This window comes from Sarcophilus harrisii, chromosome 1, assembly GCF_902635505.1.
Source record: "Sarcophilus harrisii chromosome 1, mSarHar1.11, whole genome shotgun sequence".
NCBI lineage: Eukaryota > Metazoa > Chordata > Mammalia > Dasyuromorphia > Dasyuridae > Sarcophilus > Sarcophilus harrisii.
The window spans coordinates 384,892,043-384,909,680 of record NC_045426.1 but is presented as its reverse complement, the minus strand read 5'-3'; the positions used below and the strand labels follow the sequence as shown (position 1 = coordinate 384,909,680).

At 35.0% G+C, this 17,638-nt stretch overlaps 1 protein-coding gene across 1 annotated transcript in view; it reads left to right on the top strand.

Annotated features, from left to right (window-relative positions):
- Positions 1–17,583, top strand: part of TERT (telomerase reverse transcriptase) — a 32,227-nt gene extending 14,644 nt beyond the window's left edge. The window contains exons 10-16 of the mRNA XM_031946100.1: positions 808–879; positions 2,697–2,885; positions 6,592–6,718; positions 8,843–8,904; positions 11,694–11,818; positions 14,254–14,391; positions 17,390–17,583. Coding sequence (XP_031801960.1) covers positions 808–879; positions 2,697–2,885; positions 6,592–6,718; positions 8,843–8,904; positions 11,694–11,818; positions 14,254–14,391; positions 17,390–17,493 — 817 coding nt within the window. The 3' untranslated portion in view covers positions 17,494–17,583. The remainder of the gene's footprint in view (positions 1–807; positions 880–2,696; positions 2,886–6,591; positions 6,719–8,842; positions 8,905–11,693; positions 11,819–14,253; positions 14,392–17,389) is intronic.
- The last annotated feature ends 55 nt before the right edge of the window (positions 17,584–17,638 follow it).

Here is a 17,638-nt window from a genome sequence, read left to right as displayed (position 1 = left end):
CCATCTAGCTGCCCTTCGAATTTGCGGGGCTCTGAGCTTATAAAATAACACTGATTCAAGCACCTACTGTGTATGCAAAAAAGAGGTTTTGAAAAGATTCAAGAAATTCAGCTTTATTTTGATTTCTCTGATCTGGAAATGAAAATTTGCTCCATTTGAAAATGCTTCTTGTCATTAGCAAACATTATTACACATACACTCCCTCTCTTCACCCTTCCACATATACCTTTCCTGTTTCCTACTCATAATAACTGAGGATTAAACATGTTGGAATCTTTACAAAGTGTTAAGTCATTAGAGTTGATAGAGACAATAATTATCTAATTTAGCATGGTTCAGTATGATTGATCTGATCCTACGAGGAGATGTTATGGGCCTGAACTTGAAACAAGGTACTAAGTACAACTGATAGAAACAATGCTTGTGTTCACACCTTTAGAGAGTTCATATAAGCAAGAAGTATTTAAGTACTCATTAGAGTTCACACGTTTGGGAGATTTCAAGATTTAGTATTAGATATCCAAATTCATACCTCTCTTGAAGGTCTCAGGGCCAGAGAGCACTCTGGGAGAAATCCATAATCCCATTCTCCCTGTACATAAGATTGAAATGTACAAGAGAATGTGTGTATATTTGTATTCCTTTTGTGGAAATATAGTATTAATATTATTTATTCTGATCCCACTGGGAAATTATATTGTCTTTTTTACTACTAATTTGAGTCTAGTTATTTTGGCACATATTTTGCTGCTGAAACCCAAAAGTATCATTAAAACTCTTGTTCATTCTTTCTTCTCAATCCTCCAGATTGTTGATCCGACTAATTGATGACTTCCTGCTTGTAACACCTCATTTAACACAAGCCAAAACCTTCTTAAGGTATAAGAATTCATGTCTTTGATCATGTATAAATTGTATTTGATTTTGCCATTCAATTACTTGCTAAAATTACAAAATTTTTATACTTGAGTTTAAAAAAAAGATTTTACAAGATTGAGGGGAGGGAATAAAAGGAATGGTTGCTGAATTAACAGAATGGTTAAACAGAAGGTTGGCTGGGAGGAAAATAAAAATATAACAAAAACAAAATCCCAAAATGAAGGATTTTGACAGACTGGTTAATATGAGTCAGCAGTGGAACATGGCAGCCAAAACAATCAGTACAGGGTTAGTTTGTATTGAATGATAGTGTTCAGGACTGGGAGGATAATCATCACCCTGTGTTGTGCACTGCTAAGACTTCCTATAACATCTTGTATTTAGTTCGTGAGGCCCCATTTTTAGAAAGACAGCAAAAAATTTGGAAAGCAGGCCAAGCATAGTGACCAAAAGATCATGCCATAGGAAGGTTGGGTGAAGGAATTAGGGAATTTTAGGCCAGAAAAGAAAAGGCCTCACTTGGGGGGCAGAGAGGCAGAGAGGAAACCCTGGGACCTGGTTGTCTTGTAGGTATTTGAAAAGCCACATAAGAGGAATTAGACTCGTTTTTCTTAGCTGCAAACAAAAGAACTGAGAGCATGGGGTGAAAGTTTAAAGAAACATTAACATTAACATGAGGAAAAAGTTACTAGGACTATCAGAATACATTAAATTGCCATGGGAGGTAGTAAGATCCTGTCCCTGGAAAATTTCACTAAAGAACTGAGTCCTCCATAACTTCTTAATCATGTTGTAGGAGGAGGGTCCTGTTTGGATGTGGGGTTAGACCAGAGAGTCCTAAACTTGGTCTCAATAATTTATTATTAATACAAAAATAGCTTATCATGTTATTAATATGAAAGCCATTTATTTATATGTGTATTAGCATGAAAAATTATTGTGTATTAACATAAAATAGTTTATCATGAATAGTTTATATATATGATTATGAAAATAGTTTATTCTTTGTATTATAAAAAGTTTGTGTGAATTATAAAAGTTATTCTGTGTACTATGAAAATAGTCTATTATTATTATATGGATTATGAAAATGGTTTATCATTATTATTATTAAAATAACTTGATCTCAAAGACTCTTTAAAAGGTTCTTGGAGATATCCTGAGATCCTGGACCACTAACCCACTTTGAGAACCTCTGATTTTCTTAGTGATTCTACTCCTGTATCTGTTAATTCAGCACCCCTAAGTATCAGTTGCTTCTTGAACTGTAAGCAACTGGAATTCTGAAAAGTTGTCATTAAATCTAGGAGAATTTTCAAGGTTACTTACACCACCTGAAGTGACTCCTAATAATAATTCTAGATAGTGTGGATTGTAACTTTTTTTTCTCCATTAGTGGTTCTGTGATGATTATCTAGCCATTTTGGACTTAAGCTTCTGGTTTACCCTCATTGATTATTTGTCTTTCATATCTTTGGTAGTTATTCTTGGATAGAATTATTAAGCTTAGTAGTGTTAGAAATGTAGAGATTTTTTCATTTTGTCTTTTTTCTATCTTTGGACTGAGATGCTACCAGTAACTGGAAAGGAAATCTTGCCTCATGTGCCTCTAACATGAATTTCTCTCAGACTTCTGCAGGATCTCTGGTTGAATCTGTTCTATAAACCAACTTTCAAAAACCCCTTAATTTCCTTTTTTTGCTTCTTAGGGATTTCAGTTGATAGCTAGTTTCTAAAATACCTCTTTCAAAAATCTCTTGTTAGGGAAGTTTTCCTTCCTTCTACAATTTGTTAACCATTTCCCCCCTCAAATTTAGGACTCTGGCAAAAGGTATTCCTGAGTATGGCTGTTTAATTAATCCTAAGAAGACAGTGGTGAATTTTCCTGTGGAAGAGGATATTCTAAGTGAATCTGACTTTACCCAGTTACCAGCCCACTGCCTATTTCCATGGTGTGGTTTACTACTCGATACAAGGACCCTAAACGTGTTTTGTGACTATTCCAAGTAAGTACATTCACTTGGCTGGATAGTTGTTGAAGAATTTGCCATAGGGTCATAGGTCTGGGAAGAACGAAAAGACATTGGGCTACACTTAGCTTGCCTTTCTTAGTATGACAAGTAATTATCAAACTTGTTCCATCAGCTCCTGTTGCATGTAGCAATCTGTCATCAGAAATGGGCTTCCAGAATATCACCTCATTATTGGGAATGAGACAACTGAATGGGAGGCCAGTGATTTTTATTTTCTGTAAGGGAAAAGGCACTGTTCTCATAACAGTGTAATCAATTGTATTTCCTCACTGTCACTGTTCTTTCTATTTTGTTTCAAGTGGATGGACTGTGTCCTTAGAAAATATACATATCCCTTATTAAGGGATGATTGCTACTAAATAGCTGTTTATATTTATCTAAGAGTCTGAACCCTTCAGGAAATGGCCAATACTAGAGATGGCACAGGTCTGCCTTTTGGCATTTATTTAGTGAAGAGAAGGATTTGTTTTATTCACAGGCGGATTTTTTTTCCTTCTCATAGATGCAATTTACTAACTAAGTTTGATCATTGGTAAAATCAGTTATATTTGTCTAGCTTTTTCACAAGGTCCTATTTTTTTATTTTTTTTTTATTTAGTATTATTAGTTAGAAACTCATCACTTGTTTCCATTTCTAACTTGCTGTCAAATCAAACCTTTTCCCTCTTAAACCAACTATAAGTTTTAATACTTCTTCCTTATTGTTAGGCTATTGTGGAAATTAGTTGAATAATACCTGATTAATTACTTACACTTCTCCTCCCCAAAAGATATTACAACTACTAGATGTGTTTTGTTTTTTTTTTTAATCCATCTTATTAACTAGAAAGTCTTCTAAACATTGACTATCACTCGACTTTTACAGCCTGAAGAACTGGTTTTAATTACTGGACTGTTTTACATATATTGGAATGTTTGTGCCCATTATTTTCCTCCAAAGCTAAATTTTAAAACTTTCCATAATTCTTATAACTGTTGTTGATTAAGATTCCAGGGATTTTCACTGGCTGCTCCTCATGCTTGGAATTCTCTTATTCTTCAGCTCTGCCTCCTAGCTTTCCCTGGCTTTAAGCCCCAACTAAAATATTATCTTTTGTGAGAAGCTTTTTCTGATCCCTTAACACTTAAACCTTTTCTCTATTGACTATTTCCAATTGTTCCAATATGTTGCTTCTACAGAGAGTGCAAAATGCATAAGAGCTAGGAATAAAGTTGGCAACCACCCACTAGATTTATAGAAATACAATTATAAAATTTTCTTATAAAAGTAAAAGAAAATTTAAATAACTGTAGAAGTAGTCGCTTCTTATGGTTTGATCCTAATATAATTAAAATTACTAAATTAATTTACAAATTTAGGGTAGTACCAATCATTATTGAGAGAATATCTTAAATAAAGCTAGACAAAGTAATAATGATTCATAGAAGAACAAAAGGCCTTAAAATCTCGAGGGAAATAAAGAGGGGGAAAAATGATGGAATAAAATTAGCATTTATATATCAACTTTAAGGTTTGTATGCTATCCTTTACATAAAATGATTGTTATATCCATTTTACAGATATGAAGCAAATATCAGGGACATATAGCCAATAAGTGTGTGACTCCAGATTCAGATGTAGGTCTTACTAACCACACTATGTAATGCCATTTCTTAAACGATTGTTTTTATAATTTATATACATATAAATATATATAATTTTATAAATGATATAATTCATAAATTTCATAAATTATATAATTTATAAATTTTATAAATTATAACTCTTTATAATTATAAAGCACTAATTGTTAAAAACTATTTTACATTGGTCAAAACCCAGAAATGTTGCTATATTGAACATAATCACTTATGCCATAAATAGAAGTGATATTGCATAATAAACCAGTGTTGGACAAACTCCAAAATATAAATTATTGAGGGAAAGGCTCCCTTTGTCATAAGAACTGTTAAATTCTTGTGTTACAATGTTACAATTATGTTACAATAATGTTACAAGCTCCAACTATTAAAGGTGTATGATTATAAAAGGTCACATCACAAAACCATTAGAAGATAATGAACTATGATACCTTTCCTAACTACAACGATGAGAGGATTCTTATGATGGAGAAGTTCATAAAAGATAAAACAGGCAGTTTTGATTGCATAAAGTTAAAGTGTTTTTGTGCTATTCTAAGTATAGAATTAGAGAAATAGCAGAGTATATCAAATTTTACCCCAAAAAAGCTACATCTAAAATAGAGAATTGACAAAATTTTACAGCACTAAGAGATATTCCCTAATATCTATATGTTCAAAGGATATAAACCAAGTTTTCTTTCTTTTTTTTAATTAAAAAAAAAGATTTATTTGCCAAGTTTACAAAAGAATATTTGTAAACTATATATAAGTGATCTCATGAAAATGGGAAAAAGCAGGATTTGAGGAGAGCTATAAAACATTACTTTATTCAGAGGCAATAGATTAGGTGCAAACATTTGTGGAATGATGAATAGACCAGTTTGGTTGGAGTTCCTTTGAGGGGGGATATAAAGTAAGGCTAAACAGGACATTGAAAGCCAAAGTAAGGATCATGGGCTTCCTATGTTGTAGGCACAGATTTTTGAATAGGGAAATGAGTTGATTGAATGATTTTGATCAAAGTGATGTCTTAGGAAGATTAATTTAGTATGGGATATAGCATGAACTGGAAGGTAGAGATTAGAAGCAAAGAATCAAATAAGTAGACTTTTTGTAATGTACATTATAAAATACATTGATATGTGAAGATTGAGTTAGGAGAAATTTGTGATTAAGTTAGATATGGGAGGCAAGGGAGAAAGTAGATAACAAAAATGAATCTAAAATTATAATCCTGGATTGCTAAAGAAAGTGCCAGTAAAAGAAAAAAGGAATTAGGAGAATGATTTACTTTGGGAGGAGCGGGGGATGAGTTTGGTTTTTCAATGCACTGTTTGACATGATGAGTGAGATATGGGTAGACATGGCCAGTAGGTTGTTGGAAATAAAGTTCTGGAGTTTGTCAGAGTCAGGAATGAATATGTATCTTCCTCTCTTTCTCTCTCTAGAACCCCCTAGAACAAAATCAAGAGAAGGCAGCAGAATCAAATAGAAGTTGAGTGTTTTCCCCCTCAAATAGATAATGAAATGCATATTAAGCTTCTACCACCCCACAAGCATTGTGAAAGTTACAAAGATAAATGAAAAAGTCCAGTGGGCCTTAGGGTACAACAGCAAAGTGGATGTTAATATTTCTACTTTCACATCGTTTCCACAGATAAATTCTATCAGTTTTTGATAATGAACCATGTGATAAAATCAAAGACTTTGATGATGAGAATTTTCTTTTCTGGGTCTTCAGTAGGGGTGGCAGTCTCCAAGCTGCATCTCCATAGTATCTGCTTCCCAGGAGGATGACTGGAGAGCTGCTATTCCCCCAACCTCTTGGATCCAGGGTCCAGGCTGCCTCTGTTGGTTTCTGAGCAGGATGGTCGTGGAGGGTGGTGGCAGTAATTTGATTTGCCACTTCTTATGTCTTCCAAGGTCCCTGGTTGCTCTGTGCCTGGCAGTAGCCAATCCGTCTACCCAAGAGTTGCTTCCCTGGATGATGGCCCTGCCAGCTAGGCAGTACGGACAGCTGAGTGATCTGACCTGGGCCTTCTTTTTTCTCTTCCAGCTATTCCCGTACTTCCATTAGAACCAGCCTTTCCTTTGACCACAGTGTCAAAGCAGGGAGGAATATGCGGAACAAGTTGGTTGCAGTGCTTAGGATGAAGTGTCATGGTTTATTTCTGGATTTACAGGTGAGCCCTTTCATTTCCAGGTGATGATTTCCATCAGGTGGCCATGGTCTTTCTTGAAATCAATTTCAGTCTTCAGAAGCAAGGCAGCATCATGTGTTTTGAACTTTGGGTGACTTGGTGTTTGTAATTCAGTGGATCGTTTGTAGCAATTAAAATATATATATATATTTAAGGCCTGAGAATGTGAATTTTGTTATTTAATCGTTTCAGATATGTATGACTCTTCATGACCCCATTTGGCGTTTTCTTGGCAAAGATGCCAGAATGGTTCGCCATTTCCTTCTTCAGCTCATTTTACAAATGAGGAAACTGAGGCAAACAGCATTAAGTGACTTGCCCAGGTCTCACACTAGTAAGGGTCTGAGGCTGCATTTGAACACAACTCTTCCTGACTCCAGGCCCACTGTTCTATCCACTGAGTTGTCTAAGGATGTGAATTCTAGCTCTGCTGTTTACTCCTTATGACTTAGATCTCTTTTGTCTTTATGCTGGCAGAGAGTTAATAATACTACTCTTTTTCATTGCTAAATGTGAAAGGATATCTAGAAATAGTTATTAAATTAGAAGAGTTCTTTATTTAGTTAAGTAGCCAATTCTTAATGGTAGATTTTAGTTTAAATATATAGATCAGCAAATCTCACTGTAGACCCAAGTTTCATCTTTGTCCCCACCCTTCATCACTTATAGCCATTACAATTATAACATTACAGCCAGGCTCTGTAAGATCTAATACACTAAGCCCACTGGATAGAAGTTAGTAATGGTCTTCTATTCTGACAAATAAAAAGTTAAATATACAAAGACCTGTGTACAGTGCTGGTGTTAAATATACCCAAGATATGCCTAGTGGAATAGGGAAGAATTTCCAAGTATTGATTAAATGACAGGCAGGAAGGGATAGTGAAAAGAGCAGCAGAAAGTGCAACAGTAGGGAATGGGCAAAAGTCATATCAAAAAATAATTTTGTTTCACATTTTCCCATCCTGGGATTGGGGAGCAGAGGAGATTTTCACTATAGAATTTCTTGAATAGTAGTAGTAGCAGCAGCCTCAGCAGGAGAAAAGGAGCATTAGGCAACTTTGTGAGAAGGGATTGGGGTAGGAAGAAGATGAGCAGGCCTCCGGTTTGTTTCAAATGATCCCTTTTCCTCATCTGCCTTGACTCTGGAACTTAGTGCTTATTCCTCAGGTCCTATAGACTTATGCTTTTCCTGTAGAGTTGAAATGAAGCCCCGAGTAAGTACCTTCTGCCACTGCGTATCTCAGCCCCCCAACTAGAAGCCAGATCTGAAGGCTTATTAGCTCAGGCAGGAAACTATCTCTAGTTACTTCAGGGCTCCCCAGTGCTTCTGCTTTTATTACCCCTAAGATTTACAATATAATGAAAAGGAGAGTCCCAGAGTCCCAGAAGCATCAAGCTCCTGCTCATTAGTCTTCTCTTCACTTAAGTGCTTCACAACTACAAGGATATGCCCCTCCCCATTTGGCAGTGACTGGAATGGGATTTTGTGGGGAGAGGGAGGTGAAAACTTAGGTGGGCTGAGTTGTGATTCTTAGTTCTCAACCCAAGCCTTGGATGAGGTGGAAGGTGAGGGAGAGGGAGAAATGCAGAAATGGAGAGAGGGAGAAAGATGGTAAAAGAAGAAGGAGGGGCAGGCTCTTGCTCTGTCCCTTTTCCCAGGGGTTAAGAGACACCTAGATGAAACACTTAAACAAGTGTCCTTCCTTCCCGCCTTCCTAAAGAAATCTGGATAATTTATGGACGTGAATAATCAGATGAAAAAAGCTGGCTGCCCTTGTTGTAATAAACAATGAATTAAAAAACACTGATTAAACACTTGGTTATATGCTAAATACTCTGAAGCTTAGAGAATCAAGATAGGCAAGTAATTTACACTCTATTTGCACATTTTGGAGGTTTCAACTAGGGCAGACTTGAAAATCTAGAAGTCCTTAAAAGGGTCATTAGAAAGAGAATAGTAAGTTTCTGGGGTCCCCAGTGTGATTGTAGGCTTTGGATTTTCCTTTGTTAAAAATTTCCTTTTATCCTACGTCATGATGATTGATAGAGAAGAATGAATTTCTGTAAATCTTACCCCTTTTTGGTCCTTTTCTTTCTGACCAGGTGAATTGTCTTCAAACTGTCTACATAAACATTTACAAGATATTTTTGCTACAGGCCTACAGGTATGTCAGCATCTTCCGTAATGAGTCCCATTACTGGTTTACCCCACAAGAGGGAGGCATATGCCACCAAACTAGATTAGCTAGATTGCTTTCAACAGCTATTTTCATAACGTTGCTTCTTAGTTACTGTGGTGAAGTATAATCTTTCCTGAAAAAAAAAAAATTGTAAGTGGAGGGGAGACCCTTTTTTCCCCAAGATTCCCCAAGAATCTTTTCTGTTGGTTATTGGTAGTATATTCTTTCTTGTAAATGCCTATTTTCCTTATAGCCTGAATCTGTATCAGGCTCTTAGCTATATACTTCCATCTACTGTATTCTTGCAATTCTTTGTTGTGAAAAGATATGGTCGTGAAATTAGGATTATGGTACTTGGAGCTAGACATATTTATTAGCTGGCTAGGGAATGAAAGAAAGAAAAATTGTAGTATTGTGTTATAAAAAAGAAGCTAAGAAACGTAAGAGCCCTAATGGCCAGATGTGGGGAACTAGATTAACAACTGAACACACTAACAGGAGGAAGAGGAGGAGGAAGAATTAAGTTCTTCAATAAAATGTGCTCATTTTATTAATTTCTTAGCATTAAAAAAGAAAAAAAAACAGACCTAGGTAGAAAATAATCTCCTTGGATAGTGCTTTAGATAAATTTTTACTTGTAAATAGAGGAAATTTTTTTTTTTTACATAAAGCAATACCATAAAAATAGGAATTAGTAATGCTTAATTAATTGACATAAGGATAATAATAACTATGCATAATTATATATATCATTCTATACACATGTTTATATATGTGTGTATATATATATACACACACATAATACAGAACAAACTTAATATCTTAGAGGATCAAGCTGTGTCAATCGAGGCAGTACTTTATCTTTTTTTAATCTATTCTAATTAATCTAGGTAAGCTAAATTTTTTTTTTATTTCAAAGTAAAATTTAAAACATTTTTGTATCACCTGACATGCTTAGCCCTTCTAGTCTTAAAGGCCCTCAACATCCTAAAATTCTTTCATTAACTTGAGTCCATTTATTTGATTTTGAATTAATATAAGCCCACGGAAATAATTATTTCTAGGCATTGTCATTGTTACAAATATGTTAAATTCTCTGACAAATTAATTTGGAATGATATTGTTAATCTACAATATATGTGCATATTCTCAGGCAGACTTGACAAAGATCTGAAGTATAATATATATTGTTCTATCTGAGAATACTGCATTCTTTTTATTGAAATAATGGATGAAGTGAATTTACTAAATTTTTCAGTTTGGAGCTAAATTAGAAGTTTAGATATGGAGCATATCAGAAAGTTAACATTTCCTCCTCATCTTCAACAATTGAACCTTCACCTTCAGACTTCCTGAGGCATCCCAGTGCTCTGCTCTGTTGCTCAGAAGGCAGGTATAACAGCTAGACTTTAACCTTGTGAGTTAAAAGGCAAAAGAGAATCCATTTCTTTTTTATTGTAACAATAGTGATTGACAGATGGGGGCAAGTAGGAACTATATTTAGATTTGCTCTGGACTTTATCTTCTGAATTTATGATTAGAAGAATCTTTCCATCGTGAAACAGCATTTTACTCTCGTAGTAAGGCCAAGAAACATCATTTATTAACCTGCTCATTTTCCTAACTCAGCCTTTGGACCAGTAGATTGGACATTGACCTGCACATTTTCCTAGCCCAGATTTGTTCCATGTTAGATGGAGTTTGACTGCAGATAACTAACTTTTTGATGACTTTATAGCTGAACAAGTGAAGCATGTTCTGTGAAAGTATTTTGATCATTAGTTAATGTTTCCTTTTAGAGAAAGGACAAAGAGGAGAGGCAGGTAAAGAGAAGCTAGCTAAAAGCAGTTATCTACTTAAAATCTTATCACTTAGAGTATTACAGAACCTTGTACAAAGAAGCTGGAGATCTCCTCCCTTTTCTCCCTCTCCCCCCTCCCTACTTTGCCTTTAAAAGCTGTACCACTAAAAAAAAAAGTAGTGCCTTCTACTTTTCAATGAGAAAAACCTTGAGTTCACTCTAGGCCAGGTTGTATAGTGACAAACTATAAGTTAGGGGTGCGTTTGCTGTTGAACTTCACACTAATGGGTACTTTCACAATGTTTTTGCAGCCAAAATCATCCTGACTGAAATGACCCCAGTCTCTCTCTCTGCCTTACATGGTGTGTGTGTGTGTGTGTGTGTGTGTGTGTGTGTGTCTGTCTGACCCAAATGGATTGATCGTATATGGCTGTTTATGTGCCTAATACAACCCAAGGCCAGGATTTCGGCTCCTTGGATTCCATATTATACCCTCCATCCTTGTTGTTCTCCCATTGGCTCCCCTGTGTCCTCTCCTCTTTGGAGAGGTTTTGGAAGGGAGGAGATGAAGCAGTAACTACTGCACCTGGGTAGTTGGGAGGAAGAGGGAGAGAATGTCAGGCAGGCTGTAACCACAGTGTCATGTAAAGGGGAACCCAAGGACAGTGCTCCTCCAGCCCTGAAGGGCAGAAGGACAGTGCTCCTCCAGCCCTGAAGGGCAGAAGCCTTGACTCCTGCTGGACAGAACACAGTGGGACCCTTGGAGCCCCAGTGTTTTAAAACTTGTTTTATCTCTTGACACTAAAACACTAAGAACATACAACTTGACCCATCAGTAGCTCTGAGCAGATGAGAGATATCTTTCTTTTGTGGTGTATGTGTTCTAGCACAGGAAGTTAGACATAAGAGAGATATTGTGTTTTCATAATGCATGGGACACTTGACTTAATATATCTTTATCAATTCTCCTTAGGTTTCATGCATGTGTTCTTAAGCTACCATTTAATCAGCAAGTCAGAAAGAATCCTGGTTTTTTTCTCTCAGTTATTTCAGACATTGCATCCTGTTGCTATTCCATTCTGAAAGCCAAGAATCAAGGTATGTTCAGGTGAAGTCGGGTGTTATTTGGCGTGGGCTATTATTGCAGGTTATTGTGATGAATTTGATTTTGTTAGTGGTTCCTGCAAACATACAAGTATCCGATAAAGGCTTTGAGTATTGGGAGGGAGGAAAACAACTTTTCATTTTCGTTTTTTTGACATACGGATTTCAAAAAATAACTCACTTTCTTGAACTAATAATGTTTTAAGCCTTGGGGAGACATTGGCATATTAATTCAGTGCCTGATGTGGAATGCAGGATTTATAAAATTCAGATGTACTGTCAAATCCAAGATGGTTTCCTTTCATACTCACTACTGGTAGCCCATGGACAAATTTATCATATTGTTTGAACAGAGTTCTGTTTTTGTTTGTTTGAATTATAGACTGATCATAATTTGGTAATTCTTCTTCACTGTTATATATCTATATTCAATTTTCCTGTTTTTTTTTTTTTTTCTCATTTATGTGTTTATCAAGAGGTACACTTTCTAAAAATTGCTGTCAGCTAACAAAATTGACAAAGAGAAGGAGCCGGAGTCAGGAAGACCTGAGTTCAGATAGGATCTCATATATTTCTTGGCTTTGTGACCCTGAACAAGTCATCTAACCTTTGCTTCAATTTTCTCATCTGCAAAATATGGATAATAATAGGACCTACCTCTTAATGTTGTTGTGAAGATAAATCATAGCATTAATGCAAGCTTTTAACTAATATACCTTGTAGAAAAGGTATAATATAAATGAAAAATATGAATAATAATAATAATGCAAATGTAATAATTTCTAGTAAGTGGATGATCTAATCTCAGAACAAGGAAGTAAACATGCTGAAATTATATAATAATAGTAATACTGTTCTGAATGTTAGGAGACCCAGATGCCAGTCCTACTTTGCCAGTGACATGTTAGGAAGTCACTTTACCTTTCTAGGCCCATTTTCTCATCTTTAAAGATGAGATGTAAAAATACTGGATGATCTCTTAAGGTCCTTTCTAGTTGTAAAAGCCCATATATTCTTGATAAACACATGACTGAGAAAAACCAAAGGGGATGGGAGGGAATGGGAAAGGAGAGGAAGATCTTTTATTATCATTGTCTTCTGTTTTGCAAAGTGAATTGATGTTTATCACTTAAGCACTTGAAAAAAGTTAGTATATATCCATGATGATTCAGGAAAATAAAAAGTATATAAATACTCAGAATCATTCTGATGGACAGATTTGCAATTGTGAAATGACAGGAGAGAGAGGTTCTTGAAATCATACCATAAACATTCTTTGTAACTTTATCAGTGTGTAGTGTAATGTACTAAGCTTTCCATTACTCATTCTGTTGTAATGAGGAGTATCTTGCAATAAATCTAAATAGGGTTGTTAAGAAGAGGTACTACACCCCCCAAACTTGACTTTTCCCCTTAGCCTTCCTTTTTAATAAAGGGCCAAAATGCAAATAACCTTCTGCCAACAGGGTAGTTTCTCCCATTTCTTTGGTTCTTAGATTTATTTTTTGCCAAAATAATTATTATTTCTTTCAGCTTGTAATTTCTTTTTTAGATAGTTATATTTGAGAAACTCTGACTGAAACTGTTCTTTTTATGCGTTATGTTACCTAAAGAATTAAAAATTTTACACTGCATAAGAGTATATGATTTGCAATTCCAATTGATCTGTAATGAACAGAACCAACTACACCCAGAGAAAGAACACTGGGAAATGAGTATGGACCACAACATAACATTTCCATTTTCTGTTATTGTTTGCTTGCATTTTTTGTTTTTTCTTCTCAGGTTATTTTTACCTTAAATCTGATCTTTCTTGTGCAACAAGATAACTGTATAAATATGTATACACATATTGTATTTAACATATCCTTTAACATATTTAACATGTATGGGAATACCTGCCATCTAGGGAAGGGGATGGAGAGAAGGAGGGGAAAAGTTGAAACAGAAGTTTTGCAAGGGTCAATGTTGAAAAATTACCCATGCATATATTTTGTATATAAAAAGCTATTAAAAAAATTTTTTAAAGAGCATATGATTTGATGATCTTAGTACATAAAGTGAGTTTTTTGGGAGAGATTTGTTTTTGTTTTGAAAAGACACTTGAAATGTCATTCAAAATTATATTTAAGCAAATTCCTAATGAAATATTGTGATATTTTTCTGCAATGAGATCTTCAAGGCTAACCTGCTCTTCACTTATCAGACATGTAGACAAGCAAGACAATGTTGCTACTACCACTTTAGTTTTAATATTTCTTTAAAAAAAAAAAAAAGAAATGTGAACTATGAATAATTATTACTTGCGCTTTTATTAGCATGAATTCTCTCCCTTTGTGTATAGAAAGGAAGTTGCATATCTGTAGGAGATGCTTGGAATATATTGAAATTGGGGTTATGTAGTTCTGAACTCATTTTTGTGTCTCCAGAAGTTACACTGGGTGCCAGAGGAGCCTCAGGTCCTTTTCCTTTTGAAGCAGCAAGATGGCTGTGCTATCATGCTTTCTTGAATAAGCTGGTGAATCACAAGATAGTCTACAAGTGTCTTCTGGGAACTCTCAAAACAAGTAAGCAAATGTGTGAAAATAAAATTTTTGGCATGTTGTTAAACCAAATCCTCATCAATTGATCATTTCATTTATTTGTATAGGCTAATGTTTTCCACAATTTTTATGTATATCTGATTACTGATATAAAATGAAAAAGATTGGAGGCCATGAAACTAGAATGTAATTCATATGAAGATAAGACTTCAAATGCAATATGTGTATTGCCCAGTTTTTGTTGTTGTTCAGTCTTTTTCAGACCTAACTCTTTGTGACCCCAGATGGGGTTTTCTTGGCAGAGATACTGGAATATTTTGCTATTTCCTTCTCTGGCTCATTTTATAGATCAGGAAAACTAAAGTCCATCAGGTTACTGCATGTATACTTCTAATAGGGACTTTTTAAAAGGAAAGAAAGCTATGGACCCATTTTTAGTAGGGCATATGTGATAGTTATCTACCCTCCCTCCCTCAGGCTCTATTTATGATCAGTGACAGCTGTCTGAGAGGACTGGGATTACAATTCTATTTGTAGCTGAGGACTAGTTTAAACCTAGCTAAGCCATAATAAAAGCTAACTGAGCATGTGGATGACATAGTAGATAGAGCACTAGGCCTGTAGTCAGAAAGACTTATCTTCCTGAGTTCAAATCTGGCCTCAGACACTTCTTAGTCATGTGACTATGACAAGTCACTTAACCCAGCTGCCTCAGTTTCCTCATTTATAAAATGATCTAGAGAAGGAAATAGAAAACCACTTCATTATCTCTGTCAAGAATACCCAAAATGGGATCACAAAGAGTCAGACACAACTGAAAAAGACTGAACATAGTTAAGGAAATGCTAGCAGTATCACTAAGAAGATGACAAAATTAAAGGCATGAAAGAGCACAGGAAAGGGCATAGGAAAAGGAAAGACAAAGCTATTTGTTGATGACATTATTTACTTAGAAAATCCTACAAAATTAGTAAAGATACGAATAGATGCAATTAATAACTTCAGTGAGGTTGCAGACCCCAAGATAAAAACCACAAAAATCCGTAGTATTTCTTTATGGTAATAACAAAATCCAGTTAGCAAAGCACATTGTATGAATTTAATTACAAACATTCCATAAAGAAATAAACAACAACTTTAATAGCTAGAGGGATATTCAGTGCTTGTATGGCAATATAATAAAATAAAAATATTACTGAAGTTAATGTACAGATTGAGCATAACTACCAAAGGAATACTTAGCAGAATAGGTAAAATAACAATTCATTTGGAAGAAATAAAAATCTAGAATATTAAGGGAAGATGGGAGATGTAATAATGAAAACAAATAGTACTTTTAGATATCAGATTATATAAAGTAGCAAACATCAAAACTATTTGGTACATATTAAAAAATAGAAAAGTAGAACGATGAAACACAATATAAGGAAGAATCAAAAATTGAACTGAATAACCTTATGTTTACTAAACTCAGATAACTAGGAAAACTCTCTATTTAACCAGAACTACTGAGAAAACTGATACACTTTAGCCTTATGCAGACATTTTACTCTATGTAACAAATTCAAAATAAGAGATCATACCATTAAAAATTAGAAGAGAAGGTCATACATACCTTTATAGGTATGATTGAGAATGAATGTGTGCAGCTAGGTGGCGCCATGGGGCAGAGAGTGCTAAAACTGGAATCAGATTCTTTTTCCTAATTTCCTATCTGGCCTCAGATCCTGAGAAAGTCACTTAACCCTATTTTCCTCAATTTCCTCAGGTGTAAAATGAGCCAAATAAGGAAATGTCAAACCATTCCAGTGCCAAGAAAACCTTGAATGGGGATCATGAAAAATCAGATATGATTAAAAAAAAAAACTGAATAAAATCAAAAGAGAATGATTTCTCAACTAAAACAATTGCAAAAGACAGTAGATAATTTTAAGTATGCGAGATTGAAAAACTTTTGTACAAGTATACTTGATTCACTTAAGAAAAGAAAGGAAGCAGTCAGCTGGGAAAAATCTTTGCATCAGATATCTCTGATGCAAACTAAAGTAAGTAGAGCTAGGAAAACATTGTACATAATGACTTTAGCAATATAAATGCAAGAACTATCACCCACAGAATATATGAAAGCCAGTGTTCTGGAACTAAAGACCAAGCTTGGCCTTGTGATTAAGACCTATGAGAATATATCTTTCCTTGCTCCTTTGCAGAGGTTGGTGTTCATTCAGTGTTAGTTCTTTAATGTCATGATTGGTAGTCACAATTGGAGTTATGAAGTTGTTGGGCAGCTTCATGGTGCAAAATAGAGCATTAGCCCTGAAGTCAGAAGGAACTGATTTCAAATCCGGCCTTAGACACTTAACACTTAGCTTTGTGACCCTAGGCAAGTTATTTAACCCTAATTGCCTTCTTCCTCCCTCCTCCCCCCCAAAAAAGAATTATGAAATTGTTGAGTTTTATTTTTTCCTTCACATTATTGTGGTCAGAATATAAATTGCTCTTCTGGTTCTGGCTTCACAACATCAGATAATTTGAAATTTCCCAAGTTTTTTCTGATTTCTTCATATTTTTTGTTTCTTTTGGCTCAATAGCATTCCATTTCATTCATAGTTTCTTCAGTCATCCCTCAGTTGTTGAACCCCTACTTCTCATCTAGATCTTATGAAATATATATGACATAGTCTAGGTAGCATTCAAGTTTACTAATCTCTCCTCTCCATTTAAGGTTCCTGACCTAGTCTTTTACCCTCTGCTCTCTTAGACACCTCAGAGTATCCTTTCCTTACTTGACCCAAAATAATAGTTCTCTTTTTCTTAATAGATCAATTCCCATCACCAGAAAAAAAAATTCAACCAAATACTTTATTCTGAATTGTAAAATTCGTAAGACATTTTTCTTCTCCACCCCCAACAACTTCAGAGTTGTGTATTTGTTGTTTTAGGCAGAAAATAATCACTTAGTGGCAGAAAAGATAAGAAACATTGTCTGATTTTTGAAGACTAATATAATACTATTTATTTACAGGCAAACTGCAATTATTCCGGAAGATCCCAAAGTCTACAATGCAGATGCTAAAGGCAGCATCAGATCCATCACTCTCTCAAGACTTCAAAATGATATTAGATTAGTTGTTTGAGTCATTCATTTCTCCAGTGTTGAATTGAGATGAATAACAGATGTTACATTAAAGTGTCCCTTTTTCCTGCCTCAGACTCTAATTAAAACTAATGCTTCCTTTTTTCGTCACCAATCTTGATAATAATTGGTAACCAA